This window comes from Puma concolor, chromosome D2, assembly GCF_028749965.1.
Source record: "Puma concolor isolate L17-30 chromosome D2, mPumCon1.1.hap2, whole genome shotgun sequence".
Classification (NCBI taxonomy): domain Eukaryota; kingdom Metazoa; phylum Chordata; class Mammalia; order Carnivora; family Felidae; genus Puma; species Puma concolor.
This window is the reverse complement of record NC_141677.1, coordinates 88,617,104-88,631,791: the sequence shown is the minus strand read 5'-3', so window position 1 is coordinate 88,631,791 and position 14,688 is coordinate 88,617,104. Positions and strand designations below refer to the sequence as shown.

Sequence of the window (14,688 nt, the reverse complement as noted above, 5' to 3'; positions counted from 1 at the left end):
CCCAGCACACCTGAGGTCACCCACTAAGAACGAGCCAGGACAGATCACCAACGCTTCGCGAGGCATCTCAGGAGATGGAGGTCCCTGGAAAGTTCCGTGTCTCCTCCCTCACCTGCCCAGGGGGTACACGTGTGTGCTCTGCAGGGCCAGCTGAGGGGCTGCCCTGGGGTGGACAGCGGAGGTGGGGCACGCAGTGGCCTCCCCTCTCTCCACGTGGAGACCACTGCTTCTGGGCGCAAAGGTGTGCCTGGGGGTGGGAACTCCAGCAGCCTGAGGACAGGGCCTCATCAAACCCCCTGACCACCGACTGCTGGCGTGGGTCAGGACAGGGGTCAGGGCAGGCAGCGTGACTTGGGACAGCCCTGTGTCCAGGCTGCTGGGAGGTCAGCTGGGGTGCTGGCACTCTGGAGCCACAGGCCTGGATGGTGCAGTCCTGGGGATAGATGCTGGCGGGCATGGCGGGGGACAGCCAGCTCCAGACCCTGCTCCACAGCGGGCACTGGGGGTGCCGTTCCCCCGGCTGTATGGTACCCCCCTGCCGGCCTGACACCGCTGGACCCCAGCAGAGGCTCGGAATACCGAGCCAGCAGGATCTAAAAGAGACTTGGATTTCCCACAGCTCGAGGAAAAGATCAACGATCCTGCAAAATGGTTCCCATAAGGGCTCCCGGGGGCTCAGTCGGTTGAGCCTCTGACTGGAGATTTCGGCTCAGGCCACAATCTCACAGTCCATGGGGTCAAGCCCCGAGTCGGGCTCTGTGCTGACGGCGTGGAGCCTGCTTGGGATTCTCTGTCTCCCTCTCTCTGCCTCTCCCCTGCTCATGTTCTCTCTCCCCCTCTCTCTCTAGCCTTTCCCCACTCTTTCTCTGTCTCCCTCAAAATAAATAACCCTTAAAAATGGTTAATTTAAACCTTTTTCTTTATTGTGCTCACAAATGTGGTGTTTCATGACTTGAAATATCATGGCCTTTTGAAGGGACCGGCATCTCTTTTTGTCCTTCTGCTGTCTCTGGGCCGCACAGCACCGTGGGGGTAGGAATACACTGTCAGCACATGGTTTGCCCGAGGAGTGGAGGGGCTGTGTGTACATGTGGGCACCCGTGCACACGGCTAGGCCTCAGCCCACAGGCCCCCAGCCACTGTCCCCCAGGGTTTCTGTGCTGCAGCCGGGAGTCCAGGTCCCAAAAGGCCTGGCTGGTCACCTAGCTCCATGAAGCATTCGTGCACCTGCTGGCACAGCCACGTTCTAGGCATCGAGCGGATCCACAGCCACAGCGGGTGCAGCTGCTGTGGCCTAGAGTAGGCCCGTCAGTGTTCATGGGGGCCACCTGTGCCCAGAGCGGCAGAGTGGGTATGGATGCGCCTGTTGTGTCCTCACCCTATGCTGCATCTGTGGGGCTGCTCCTGGGAGGCTCTTTCTCAGCCTGGGGCCCAGACTATGCCCCCTGCTTCGGACATGGCCGAGACTGAAGGCCTCTCAAGGTCCGTCAAGGTGCTGGGACCCCTTGGAACGGATCCTGATGCCAAGCACTGCCCCCAAGAAAGTTCCAGCGCCCAAAGCCACCCAGCGAGCCCTGGGGCTCACAGGACCATCCCCTACTTGGTAGTTTCTCCTGTGACCTGGGGTCCTGCCTTGTGCCTTTGCTTACACTGTCCCCGTGACCAGAGCCCCTCCCTTTTCTGCTCCTCTCAAGGGGGACCCTCCCCGTGCAGTCCTGGCCTCGGGACACAGGTGAGCAGTCCAGCCTCTGTGTCCAGTTAACACGTGTTCAGTGTGTGCAGGCTGCTGGGTGGTGAGCTGTACTTCAACAGATCACAAGACCTGCTGTTCTTGCACAAGACAAGTTGAAATAGAGAAGTCGGTTGCTCACAAGTCCTGGAGGAAGTGCACTTGCGCCTGGAGAGACCACGTCAAGGCAGGGTGTAGACAGGATCTGAGACTCCGGCCTCTGCCAGGGTCTCTGGGTGGAGTGCTTTGGGTTCCTGAGCTAGGACCACATTGGTTCGTTCAAACCAAAAGAGCGGGGTTTTGGTAGGATCCATGGTGCAGGGTGGGGTTCTGCTCTAAGGCGTGCATAAGAAGAGGTCTTGGGAGGCAGGCACACTGTTGGCTGTAAGGGCTGCTAGGGAGTCAGAGCCGGGACTTCATTTGCTTGTCGTCTGGTGGCTGTGGTCTGGGGCCTGCGCTCATGGGAGAGACAAGGGGTGGCATCAGGCCCCGAGGGCCACTGGTCACACAAGATGGATGTGAGGCTGCAAACCGGAGCAGCACCTGGCCGCGGGTGGAGGGCTCCCCAGGGCTGCCGGGAACACCCAGCTCCAACTTCAAATCTGTCAGATCACCTGCCAGCTGCTCTTTTACAGACAGAGGAGCTGAGGCAGTGCCCCGGGGCCACTCCTCTTGTCTGAAGTCCTGCCCTGGTGTGCTGCTGGGGCCGAGGGTCTGCAGACCCTGACTGGGGCTCACAGAGGCACGGGCGTGAGGTGCAAAGGTCTCACTGCTGGGTGGACACAGGGCGGACGGACACAGGGCTGACACAAGGTGGTCACAGGGCGGATGTGCAGCTTGGCCAGGACACTAGCTGTTGTGTCCCCATATCCAGAACCAGTTCACATTTTTCAGGTTCTTGTCTGCGGAGGCCTCTCATTCTCGGGAGGAAGATCGTCTGCGCCAGGCACTGATCTCCGGATGGAGGACACGGCACCAGCAGGTGGCGCTGCGGCCCCAGGTCTGATGGGTGTCCACGCTGAGGAGGAACGGAGGCCTCCTGGCTTCCAGCCGGGGATGGCAGCGGCGGCCCCACAGACCCTCGGGGTAGACAGTTGGGGGGGGGGGGCGGGGAGGTGGGGGGGGTGTCTATGTGTGTGTGTGTCGCCCTGGCGGTGAAGGGTGGACGGCCCCCAGTCCTGGAGGCTGGCCTGGCCTCCCTCCATGCTCCAGTCTGAGGGGCAGGTGCCTGGAAGGGCTGCTCAGGGCGGGGCCACAACGAGCCAGCGGGTTCTGTCCCGGCCCCTGGACGCCAACGAGCCGTCCAGAGAGAGGCAGTGAGCATTTCCTTGGAGGAGCAGGCCATGTCCTGAGGACACCTGGGGTCACAGGCCAGCCTGCCGCTCTCCCCAGCCCCTGTCTTCAGAGCAGGCTGCGGGGTCCTCGGGCTGGTGTGGGGCCTGCGGGCGAAGGTCTTGGCCACAGGGGAGGGTCCCCTACGCACCTCATTGAGGCCTGGTCCGCAGGGCCAGCTGAGGGGCGGCCAGATGTCCGACGGAGGGCGCTGGCGTCACACGGGGTTAACCTCACGCCCCTGGTGCGTCTGCAGCTGCAAGGACACGAACTGGCAGAAGCACAGGCCCAGCTCGAGGTGGCCGCGGGCTCTGTGCGCCTCGTCGCAGGCGGGGAAGTACGCGTGCGCCACGCAGCAGGCGTAGCTGCAGGAGAAGCGCAGCAGGGCCTCCCGGAACAGGGCCTCGCCCTCCGCGGCCTCCAGGAAGACCCGCCTGCAGTCGCCCAGCAGCACGTACACGAAGTGCAGCTTGTTCATGGTGTCGCAGCCCATCAGCAGCGAGTGGGGCGCCAGCAGGAGGTTGGCCTCCCCTACCCTGAGCACCAGTTCCTGCATCATCTTCTTAGAGAACCTCCTGAACCAGCACAGGGTGTTAACTCCTAACACGAAGAAGAGGGGGCAGAAAAATATGTTGGCAGAGATGAGGAAGAAGCGCTGAGCTGGGGTGTTTTCCAGGAGGCCCATGATCAGGGGCAGGGAAAGCAGGGCCAAGGCCACGAGAAACAGGAAGACGGCCAGCGTGACCCTGCAGCCCAGGTAGCGGAGGCAGGACCTGGGGGACCGCACCCCGTTGAGGATGCCCACGGCTCGCTTGTACACCTCGGGGTCCTCCAGCACCTCCTTCAGGGGGTCGGGGACGCCCAGGGTGCTGAAGGTGCCCACCTTCCACGAGGGCAGACTGTCCCTGTTGACGCAGTTCAGGGTCAGGAGGCTCTTCCCGCTGTACAGGGAGGTGGCGGGGCGCCAGGCGGGCAGGGAGCGGGCCAGGCAGTGGTTGGGCATGAGCAGGAGCTGCACCACTTTGCGGTAGAAGTGGCTGTCTGCCGCCTCCAGGTAAGTCAGGTGGCTGAGGTGCAGCGGGACCTGGCAGGGCCTCAGCAGGACCGGGATGACCGGCTTCCTCTCCAGGCAGGAGCCGAAGAGCGACAGGTCGGCCTCCAGGAGGCACCACCGGCTCTGCACGAAGTCCTGGCTCAGCACCAGCAGCACCTTCTGGCTCTGCTGGATACACTCCGCCATGTTCTCCAGCACATTCCTCCCCGGGGTGAAGTCCCGCTCGTGCAGGCAGACCTTCAGCCCCGCGAGGTCCGCCTCCAGGCGGCTGATGAGCCCGTGGGTCCAGGTGGCGTCCACGCTGCTGTAGCTCACGAACAGGTGGAACTTTTCACTGGGCCTCAGTGGGGGGATGGCCAGAGCCACGCCTCCCTCCCCAGGGCCAGACTCCATGGGCACCACCTGGGAATCCAGTCCTGGGAATCTGCCTCCGGTCTCCGGAGAAGAAAACCACCCTCAGGCTGCAAAAGATCAAGACACACGGACTGATACGGGATGGACAACAGCGGACTATTTACAAAGACGGAACTGAGGTCGAGAACCCGCAGCACACAGCTCGGAGAGCCACAAACGACCCCGGTCACAACTGGCCCAAACCACCAGCTTTCCTGCTTACTGCCTGCCCCTCTTCCGAGGCAGGGCCCTTCGGAGAAAGCCAGCACGTTCCCTTTCCCAATCGCAAGGATACCGCTGCTCTAGCTCCCTGCCCCCAGCCCCCAGCAGGGTGCCTGAGCCCCCTTCCACCGTGGAGTCTCCCACTCCCCTGCCTGCCCCTGGGTCTCGGCCACACCCAAGTGTCGTGGGATCCCCCAATATGGTGCGCTGTAAGGAATCAGCCTTGCTGTTCTCATCTGGGGCATCTTCCTTGATGTCCACTAGACATTGGCTTTGAAAGGGTCGGGGCACAGAGTGACCGCATCTTCCAGCCCCTTCTTTCTCTTCAGTTGTGGCTCACCTGGTTACTGGTCCTGAGGGATTGCTATAGACTGAATGTTTATGTCCCCAGAATTTGTCGGAGCCCTAACCCCCAGGTACAGGTATAGGGAGATGATTAGGGCATAAGGGTAGAGCCCCATGAATGGGGTTAGTGTCCTTATAAAGAGACCCTCAGACAGCACCCCGCCCCTGCCACCAGTGAGGATGCTGTGAGAAGGCGCCACCTGCAAGCCAGGAGGTGGCCATGACACCAGCACCCAGATCCCAGAATGCCAGCCTGCAAACTGTGAGAAGTGACTGTCTATTGTTGAAGCCCCCAGACTGTCGTGTTGTGTTCCTAATTTTTTTTAACGTTTATTTTTGAGACAGAGACACAGAGCATGAGCAGTGGAGGGGCAGAGAGAGAAGGAGACACAGAATCCGAAGCAGCCTCCAGGCTCTGAGCTGTCAGTACAGAGCCCGATGCGGGGCTCGAAGTCACGAACCGTGAGATCGTGACCTGAGCCGAAGTCGGACGCTCAACCGCCTGAGCCACCCAGGCGCCCCTGTCGTGTTGTGTTCTGGAGCCCAAGCAGACTAAGATGGGTCCGCCTCTATAACGTTTGCTCTATTGCTCTAGGAAGGGCAGACACACTTTCCAGGAAGCACTAGAACTTTCTCCATGCTGCCTGAGACCCTCACATCGAGATCCCAATGCTCCGACTCAGTGAACAGAGCTTGAACTGCGGCCACCAGAGGTCTGTCTGCTAGTGTCCAAGGAGGCCCACAGAGCACTCGCCGCTGAGACCCTCTCATGTGCCGACGACCGGCTGGCGGCCCTGCCGAGGGGCCTCGCCCACTGGAGCCCTACACATCCCATGTGGCAGCTGGTCAGTGGCTGTGCTGCCACTCTGCCAGGAAGTTCCCAGCTGAGACCCGTCCCCTCTCGGTGAGCAGGGGCAGGAGAGCCCAGAGGAGGACCAGGGAGCAGCTCTGGGAAATGGAGGTGGGAGAAGCCCGGCTGCCCACTCCCTGCTTCCACGGGGCCCCCCACCCCTACTTGCTCTACCAGCTGGTCGGGAAGAAGGCACCCGCACAGTGTTGACAAGGGGCTCCTCCCGTAGCGTGGCCAGCACAGCACAGCACAGCTGGAGCCTCTGTAAGGGGCCACGGTGCCCACCCTTCCTGGCCAGCAAGCCCTCCTGCGTGGGCACCATCCCCACACCACCACCCCCGCTTCCAGGTGGCACAGCGGAACGTCAGGTGGGCGAGGCTCTGGGGGACACATCTGAAAGCCTGGTCTCACAGGGCTCCCCCTCCATGGAGGGCTGGCTGCCCCGCCTCTCCCACGGGCAGCCTGCAAAGTGGGTGAGGGTGTGCACGCGTCCGGGACGTGCCTGCACCCGCTCCACGCTTCCCCGGCAGACACGCTTGATTTACCTCGTCGTTAAATGCTATGACTCAGACACCATTCTGGGCATCGAGGGTCTCAGCCAGCCAGCACCGGCCACCCATGCTGCCCACTCTTCACTGCAGTCCGGGGGAGGCCTAGGAGGCAGCTGGGGACCCTCCCCCAGTGCCGTCCCCACATAGAAGGAAGTTTGCAGCCAATACTTTCTAGGGGCATCTCTGCTACAGCACAAGGAGTGAGAAACCGAAAAAAGGAAGCAGATTGAGGAAGGCCCCTTGTGCAGAATGGGGGTGAGGGGTGGACAGGGAGAAGAGGCAGAGCACTGCCCCTTCTGAGAAACCCAGCTGGGCCTCAAGGTCTGGAAATAGGGGCAAGATGGTCAGGAAGCTCTTGAAGTCTGTCTGATGGTGATGCTGGGCACTTACAAGGCCCCTCTGCCGGGGCCGCTGGGCTTGCCGGCCGCCCGGCCAGGCCCTGCAGCTGGAAGGAGTGACGGGGAGGGCCGGGTGACCGGTGCCTCCTGGTAAGGTTCCCCGAGCAGGTCTGGCCAGGGTGGGGCGTGGGAGTGCATCCTCGAAGGAAGGGGAGACCCCAGCTGCTGGGCGACCCTGCCCAAACAGCCACGCGGAGCTCAGGTGACTTCCCCTGTTCCTGCCCTCTCAGGGTCAGCCTGGGAGCCAGCTGCGGCCCTCCTGGTGGTTTCCCAAAACCCACCCACACCTCGCACCGGCCCCTTCACCAGTTCTACTCAGCAACCCAAGGGAGAAGCCATCTGGGTCCCTGGGGGCCCCGTCCCCCTCCAAGACCTCCTCCCACCTGGGCCAAAGGTGTGTCTCCAAAGGCTCCTCTCCAATCTGAGCCATCACGTGCATGTGATCTCTTAAGAAAATAGCTATTTGAACTCCCCCCTGGTGAAGACAGTCCCTCATGGACTATTTTGTTCCTGGAAAAGCAGCGACACCCAGAATTGATGAAGCTGCCTGGTGCTGATGATGCCAGTGAGGCTGGCACACCCCACGTGGACCAGGGGCCTGCGATGTGTCACCACAGATTTGGAGCACAAGCTGGTAACCACTCCAAGAGGCACGGAGGAGGGGTCTGCCTTTTGAGGACAGAATCCCCCAGAAAAACCAGCCACAGGCCCAGCTGATGAGATCGTGCCTGGAGTAACAGAACTTTGAGGGGCAGGCACATCCAGTGATACCGCCTTCGGAGGACAGAGATTTTCCCAACAACAAATCCTTTGAGGGGCTCACCTCTCCCTGCACATCCTGCCCCCCCTCCCCCCAGTCGGAGGGACACTCACCCCTCACCAACACCCAGTCTTCAAAAGCAAGGGTGGCCTGGGGTGTCTGCTACCCAATGAAAAGAAGCCTCTGGCCTCCCTGCCTGTGAGCAGCGGGGGCTAATGGGGGCCAGGGGTAGTTTCCCCTTGCAAGCGCCAGGGAAGGAGGGAAGGAGGGGGAGGGGGGAGGGGGAGGGAAGAAGCGGGAGGGAAGCCCGGAGTGAGGGAAGCTGGCCAGGCTGGGAACACAAGGGCAGGAAGTAGATCCAGGGAAAGCTATTTGAGCCCCTGGGAGGCGGGAGACACCGCTGCTCTTTGCTCCGGGCTCCCGCGCCCAGGAGTCGGGCCGCTGGGGCATGACTCCCGGGCACTCAGGGCAAAGCCAAAGGCTGCGGTTGGTCCTCCTGGAAGGGCTGTGCGGGAGGGGGCCCTCGGGCAGGTGGGTGTGCTAACCGGAGCCCTCTCCTCTCGGCTGCATTCCTGGCTGGGTCCACGCTGTTGCGCTTGAGGACCACCACCTTCCGCCCCGCACGGTCATGGACCCCCACCCAACATTACTGCCGCGTTTCCGCGGGCGGTCCCGGTCCCAGAGCTCATTTCCGGGAGGCAGCCAGGGCAAGAAAGAGGGTCACCGCGAGTATTTAACACACCGCACACTCACACACCGGCCTCTGCTGAGGGGGCCCCGCTGAGCCCAGGCCCAGCTCGGACCACGGGGCTCCAAACCCAAGCCTGGAGGGATCGGGGAAGTGGGGGATGTGGGGCTCAAAGGCTGGCCTCCTCCCATCCCCCCACCTTCCTTGTGAACTCTGCTTCCCTATCAGACGACCCTCTGCTCCTTACCGTTCAGCGCCATGGGCGGGGGTTCCCGCGGATCCCTGGGGGTCTCAGAGCATCGTGACCACGGGACCTCTGCCCCCACCCCGGAGTTCCAGTTTGGGGCTGGGCTGGGCTGGTCTGAGAGGTCAGCTCCTGCCACGGACCAAGCTGGGCAGGGCCCTGCTCCTGGGGGGGGGGGGGGGGGGGAGGGGGCGGGGGGAGGGAATCCCAGTCCCGCCCGCCTTCCACCCTCGGCCCGCCCCCTCCACCCCCACTCTGGGCAAGTCATCGGCGTCCAGCACCAAAAAGGGCGGTCTGGACACGCGAGGGAATCGGGGAGGTGAGTGGGCTGGGGCCACAGGGTCGGTGCAGGTTCCAGCGGGTGAGAACCTCTCCAAGGGAGGTGACCGTCCCGCCCCTTCCAGGGCTCCTTTCAGCCTGGTCACTAGTCAAGGGTCAAGGCTATTCAATGCAGACCCTAGTGGGTGGGCAGGGCAGGGGGGGCCCCCATGCCTCCCTCCCCATCACCAGTCAAGGACCCTCTGGGCCGTGGGCAGTGGTCCTTGGGGCCTGGTCAGTGGCTCAGGCAACATTTCCCTCGTAACAAAGCTCTCGACAACTCGGAGCAGGGGAGTGACCTCCTTCCCTGCACCCCACTCAGTTCAGACCCCACCCCCACTGCCTCCCCCGGACCTTAGCTCTGACTCTGCCGGAAGCTCTGCTTCCCGCTCCTGCCTGGGCTCTGATTTCCTGACTCTGTGCCCTGCCCTCGGCATTCTGGGAGGTTCCCAGTGAGCTGTGAGGCTCTCTGGGCCCGTCCCCGCTCCTCACTTGTCTGTATCCTCATTGCTCAACCCGCAGCAAAGTACCACCCTCCTCCCTCTCTGCGCCTGGTTCCAGTTTACTGATTATCCAAGCTCTGTTTACAAGACTGATAGCCCTAGAAGTGGGGGGAAGGAATGAGAGCAGAAGAGGGGGGCGGGGGGGGGTGGGGAAGAGGGCCGTGGACAGCTGCCTCTAGGAGCAGCCATAGGCAGGGTCGTCCCTCCCACAGGTAGGGACGCCCCGGTCATCCTGGGCCTGTGCTGGTGGCTGGAGAGGAGAGCAGAGGGAGGAGAGGACCCTGTGCTGGAGGAAGGTGGCAAGAAGGCAGGTGTGGGGCTCAGAAGGTGGTCGTTAGGCTGCTGGCCAGAGTCCAGGTGGTGATGTCACCCCAGCTCCCCAGGCCGACGCGGGCAGACACACTCAGGGCCTCCAGCTTAGCACTGACCCCCAGCCTGTCCTTGCGGCCAGACCTGACGCCCGAGTCCTTAGTGCATCCAAGGGCCAGCCGTCAGTCCTTGCGCACCCCCGAGCCCAGTCTGGTGGGAGAGATGAGTCTGCACATGACCGCATCCTGGCATCCTAGGGCCCCCCGCCCTCATGTTAGCGGGGACGGTCTGGAAAGCAAGTCTGTGCTGCCAACACTGGAGACCAGAATGTGCAGGGCTGGGACACAGAGGCGGGGCTCCGTCTCACCGGGGTGGTCCTGCCGGCCCTGGCCCCGTCACTTGGTGATCCCATCATTTCCCAGCCCGAGGCTGTCGAGCGTCTGAGGGGGGGGCTGGATCGATCAAGGAAGAACCAAACTTTTAAGGCTCCAGGTGACCCAAGCTCTGCCACTTACTATCCACGTGGCCTTCGGACAGACCCTTAAACCCCCGGAATATCAGATGGCTCAGCCAGAAAGCGCAGACACTGCCTCTCTGAGGTCAGAGACAGGTCTCTGGCCACACAAGGCTGCAGGGGGCTTTGTGTGACCCAGAGTGCCTGGGAGTTTTGTTGTTGTTTTATTAAACGTGTTGCCCACGCTTTAAAAGCAGGAAGTTGGCTGACTGATCAGGATTTCTAGCTTCTCTGAAGCTCTTGGACGTTCTGGCAGGCAGGGCCCTCCTTCCTCAGTGCGGCCCTCCACAAAAAGGCACCTAGAAAGTCTGGAACCTCCCTGGCTGCACAGGAGCACACAAGTGTCCAGGGAGAAGGGAGCTGAACCCCGAGGGGAGCACAACAGCCTGGCTGCAGCGGCCCACGTGCGTTTGCCACCGCAGGGGCCAAGAGCGGCTTCTAGTGGCCCCGCGAGGTCAGAAGAAGGGACGCCAAGCCAGGCCAGGGTAGAGCCGGCAGGGGGGCCGCCGCAGGAGGCTGGGCCCCCAAAGGCTGGTGTCGAGAGAGGGGCCGGACTGGACAGAGAATCCCCCGCAGAAAAACAACCCTGTGGGTGCTCTACAGCCTGTCACCCCCAGCTGGGAGTTTAGTCACACACGGAGCTACGCAGACGGTTGGGTTTTCATTTGCTGTGTGGCTCAGCAAATGAGTGGTTCTGGGGTCCCCACAGCAGTAGTGAAGTCTCTTCTAGAAGAACATAGCTCTCAAACCAGACTGCACAGGACTCCCACGGCTGAAACCACATGACACGAACGCCACGGTTACGGGACAGGAGAGGAGACAGTCTCCGCCAGCAAGATGCCGCAAAGCGACAAACTCAACCATGCTCGGAAAATGGAATTAGAGAAACCATGCTCGGAAAATGGAATTGGTGGCATCTGGGAGGCGGCGGGCTGCTCCAGGATGAACTTTCCCGACTACCGGCTGCCAGAAATGGGGAACTCAGACTCCATACCTTTTATGAGGAGCCTGTGGCCACAGAAGTTGCTGCCGATGCTCTGGGTGAAACGTGGAAAGGTTACGTGGTCCGAACCAGCGGTTATGCTGGTTACGCTTTCTCTCTCTCTCTCAAATAAAAAACAATTTTTTTAATGAGATTTTCTGGGTCGCCTGGGCGACTCAGTGAGTTAAGCGTCTGACTTCGGTTCAGGTCATGATCTCACAGTTCGTGGGTTCGAACCCCCGCATCGCGCTCTGTGCTGACAGCTCAGAGCCTGGAGCCTGCTTTGAATTCTGTGTCTACCTCTCTCTCTGCCCCTCCCCTGCTCACACTGTGTGTCTCTCTCTGTCTCAAAAATGAATAAACATTTTTAAAAAATAAAAAATAAAAATGAGATTTTCTAAGAGTAACAGATAAAAAAAGAAAAAGAAAAAAGAAAATGGAATTAAAGATATTAAAAATAAAGTGTGTGTTTAAAATTTTATTTTAAAGGGTCCGTGCTGTCAGCATGGGATTTTCTCTCTCCCTCTCTCTGCCCCTCCCCTCTAGTGTTCTCTCTCTCTCTATCTCAAAATAAATAAGCATTAAAAAAATTTTTTTCAGAAATAAAAGAATTGAAAATACAAAATAGCATCAAAATGCATTAAAAACAAATAGAGAAATTTGAAAAGAATAAAATAGAACTTTTAGAAAGAAAGAAAGTATATTTTTGAAAATTAAATACTCAGTTAAATAGCATGAAACACAGCTGAAGAAAACAGGTTGGGATGTGGAAGAAATAGCTGAAGAAATGATCCAGAACTCGATACAGACAGAGATAAGAGATATAAAGCGGGGGTTAGGAGACCAAGAGATACAACGAGGTCACACACAATTTTAATTGGAGTTTCAGGTAGAAAATAGGGAAATGGCAACATCTGAAAAGCTAGCAGCTCATAACTTCTCAGAATTGATGAAAAAAGTGGACCTGTCTTTTCAAAAAACACAGTATATCCCAAACAAAAATAGACAATAGAAACAGTGTGTTCGACTTCCAAACTACTGGGGGGGTGGGGGGGATAATTTCTTTTTCAAAAGAATATCTAAAGGAAATCAGAGAAGGAGAAAAAAGAAGCAAAGATAAAGTGGAACAATAAATGGCACAAAAACAATCACACAACGATGTCTATCAGTAATTATATTACATATAAGAACATATCGGCAAAAAGAGGTTTTCAGCAGGCTAACAAGTAAAATCCAGCTGTTTACAAGAGAGCCACCTGAAACATGAAGATGAAAAGCTGGAAGTGAAATGATGGGAAAAACATACTTAGCAAATGCCATTCATGGAAAAGGAGCTGGTGTAGCTGCGTGAATATTAGACAGTCTAAACATCAGCACTTAATTTGTTTTAATGCTTATTTTTGAACGAGAGTGGGCGGGGGAGGGGCAGAGAGACAGGGAGACAGAGAACCCCAAGCAGCCCACATGGAGCTCAAATCCATGAACTGTGAGATCATGACCTGAGGCAAAATCAAGAGTCGGAGGCTCAACAGACCGAGCCCTGCAGCCGCCCGACATCAGCACTTTATTGGAGACAATACAAATCAGTACTTGATGATAAGGAGTCAAGTCACCAGGATGATATAATAATTTTAAACTTGTAAGCACTTAATAACATGGTGTCAAATTTGGTAAAATAAAACTTGGCAAAATTAAAAGGAGAAATTGACACTCCGTTTTCAGAATGGGGCTTGAAAGGTGCTTTCCTCTCAGCGGCTGACAGATACGTGTTTGTGAATGCATCTGTGTGGGGAGGGGCATGTGTGTATGTGCGTGTTTATGGTGTTTATGGTGTGCGTGTGCCCCTGCTGTACATGAACCTGGCGTGTTTGGGGAGGTGAGTTTTGAAAGCTGGAATAGGGCTAAGGAGTGGAGCCCTGTGGTCTTAACCCAGGCTCAGCCTGCAGAGTTTCCCAACCTCATCCTGGACAGTAGGCTCTTCAAGGGGAGGGAAGGACGTGGCATGGCCCTGGGTAGGGTGGGCACCCCTAACTAGGATGAAGAAGTGTCTGGGCTGTCACTGCTGAGCCTGGATCCCCATATAGCTGCCTTGAGGGGCCCAAGCCCCGAGGGATGTGACATCTCATAGATCCATCCAGAGGGCCTCTGTGGGGATGCTGTGAGAGGGGTGACACAGGGACTCCAGGAAGCCTCTGCTGGGGTTTGGGTCTTCCAACCTCAGTTTTGGAGGTGACAAATGGCTCTCAAGTGCATCTACTGTGAGCTGGAGACTGGGCAGCCCCTGGGGGGATCTTAGGACACCAGGCCCCTTGTGGGCAGCTGTGGGGGCACAAGCTCTTTGTGGTGGCCTGGGCCCGGGGTGGGAGGGGGTGGGAGCAGGGAACGGCAGCTAACGTGTGATGGGGTTTTTCATGGGGACGATGAAGATGTTCTGGAATTAGTCCCTGTGACAGTGGCACAGCTGTGTGAATACACTAAAACCCACTGAGATGTATACTTTGAAATGGTACATTTTAGGCTATGTGTGTATTATATTTCAACTAAAAGTAACCGAGATGGCACAGGGATGATGGGGCTGGGGCCACCCACTTGTAAGCAAAGACCGGAAGCTCTAGTCACCGGCGGAGGAGAGGTGCTGAAGACACTGAAATGCAGCTGGGTCACCCAGGGGGGCAAGTGCCACCTGCCCGGGGCCAAGCTGGGCGTGTTTTCTGGAAATAGAGCCGTGAGAGCCCCTGCACCTGCACCACCACCCCCCGCCCCCCAGCTCAGGGCTGGGACTGTGATGATCCTCTGCCCCACCTCCCCCTTTGACCTGGAAAACCCTGGAAAACCCTGGAAAACCAGGGAGGGAGCCAACACTACTCCCAGTGCCTCCCATCCCCCTTGACCATTCTCCCCTGAGGTTGGCCACCCATCACTTCTCCTAACTTCTCATGAAGGCTGGACTGGAGACCTTGGCTGCTGCTGTCTGAGCCTCTTTGAACAGTGTCTGGACAGCAACGGGCTCCCCTGGTGTGGGGGGGACCCTGCTGACTCCAGCAGCCGCTCCTCTTTTGCCCCACCGCCCCCAGGGCTCTGGCCACACCAAATGTTCCATCTCTGTGTCCCCACTCTGCCAAGCCTCCGTCCCCTCTGCTGGGCACCCTTCCCCTCTTTGCTTCCAGATTAGCCTGTGAGTCAGGTCCCCACCGGCATCGCACCCTCCCCAGCAGCCCCCAGCACGTGCCTCTTGGCTCAGAGGCCCCACCTGGCCGGACAGCGTCTGTGGTGGCCGTGTGTCCACCCCAGCACAGCTGGCCGGCCAGCAGCAGCAGCGATGTTTGGGTAGGGAGGGAGAGAGAACCGAGCTTCGGTCAGCCCTGCACATGACAGGCCGCCCAGCCATGGGTCATCCACACCAGGACTATGCCCGCTCCCACGTGCAGCTCCAGGTCTGCCCCACCCACCCCAGAAGGAATCCTTCCAAGGCCTCTAATGTGGGGGCGGCAGGGGA

The 14,688-nt window shown here is 59.0% G+C and overlaps 1 protein-coding gene across 1 annotated transcript; it reads right to left on the bottom strand.

Moving 5' to 3' along the window:
* Positions 1-901: 901 nt before the first annotated feature.
* Positions 902-8,739, bottom strand: LOC147576256 (uncharacterized). The gene has a single exon (XM_086681262.1). It carries the CDS (start codon positions 4,506-4,508, stop codon positions 3,279-3,281), a length of 1,230 nt encoding a protein of 409 aa, XP_086537388.1. The 5' UTR covers positions 4,509-8,739; the 3' UTR covers positions 902-3,278.
* Positions 8,740-14,688: the final 5,949 nt, after the last annotated feature.

Coding starts and splice junctions, on each gene's coding strand:
- LOC147576256 (XM_086681262.1), bottom strand. CDS start 4,508: ATGGAGTCTGGCCCTGGGGAGGGAGGCGTGGCTCTGGCCATCCCCCCA.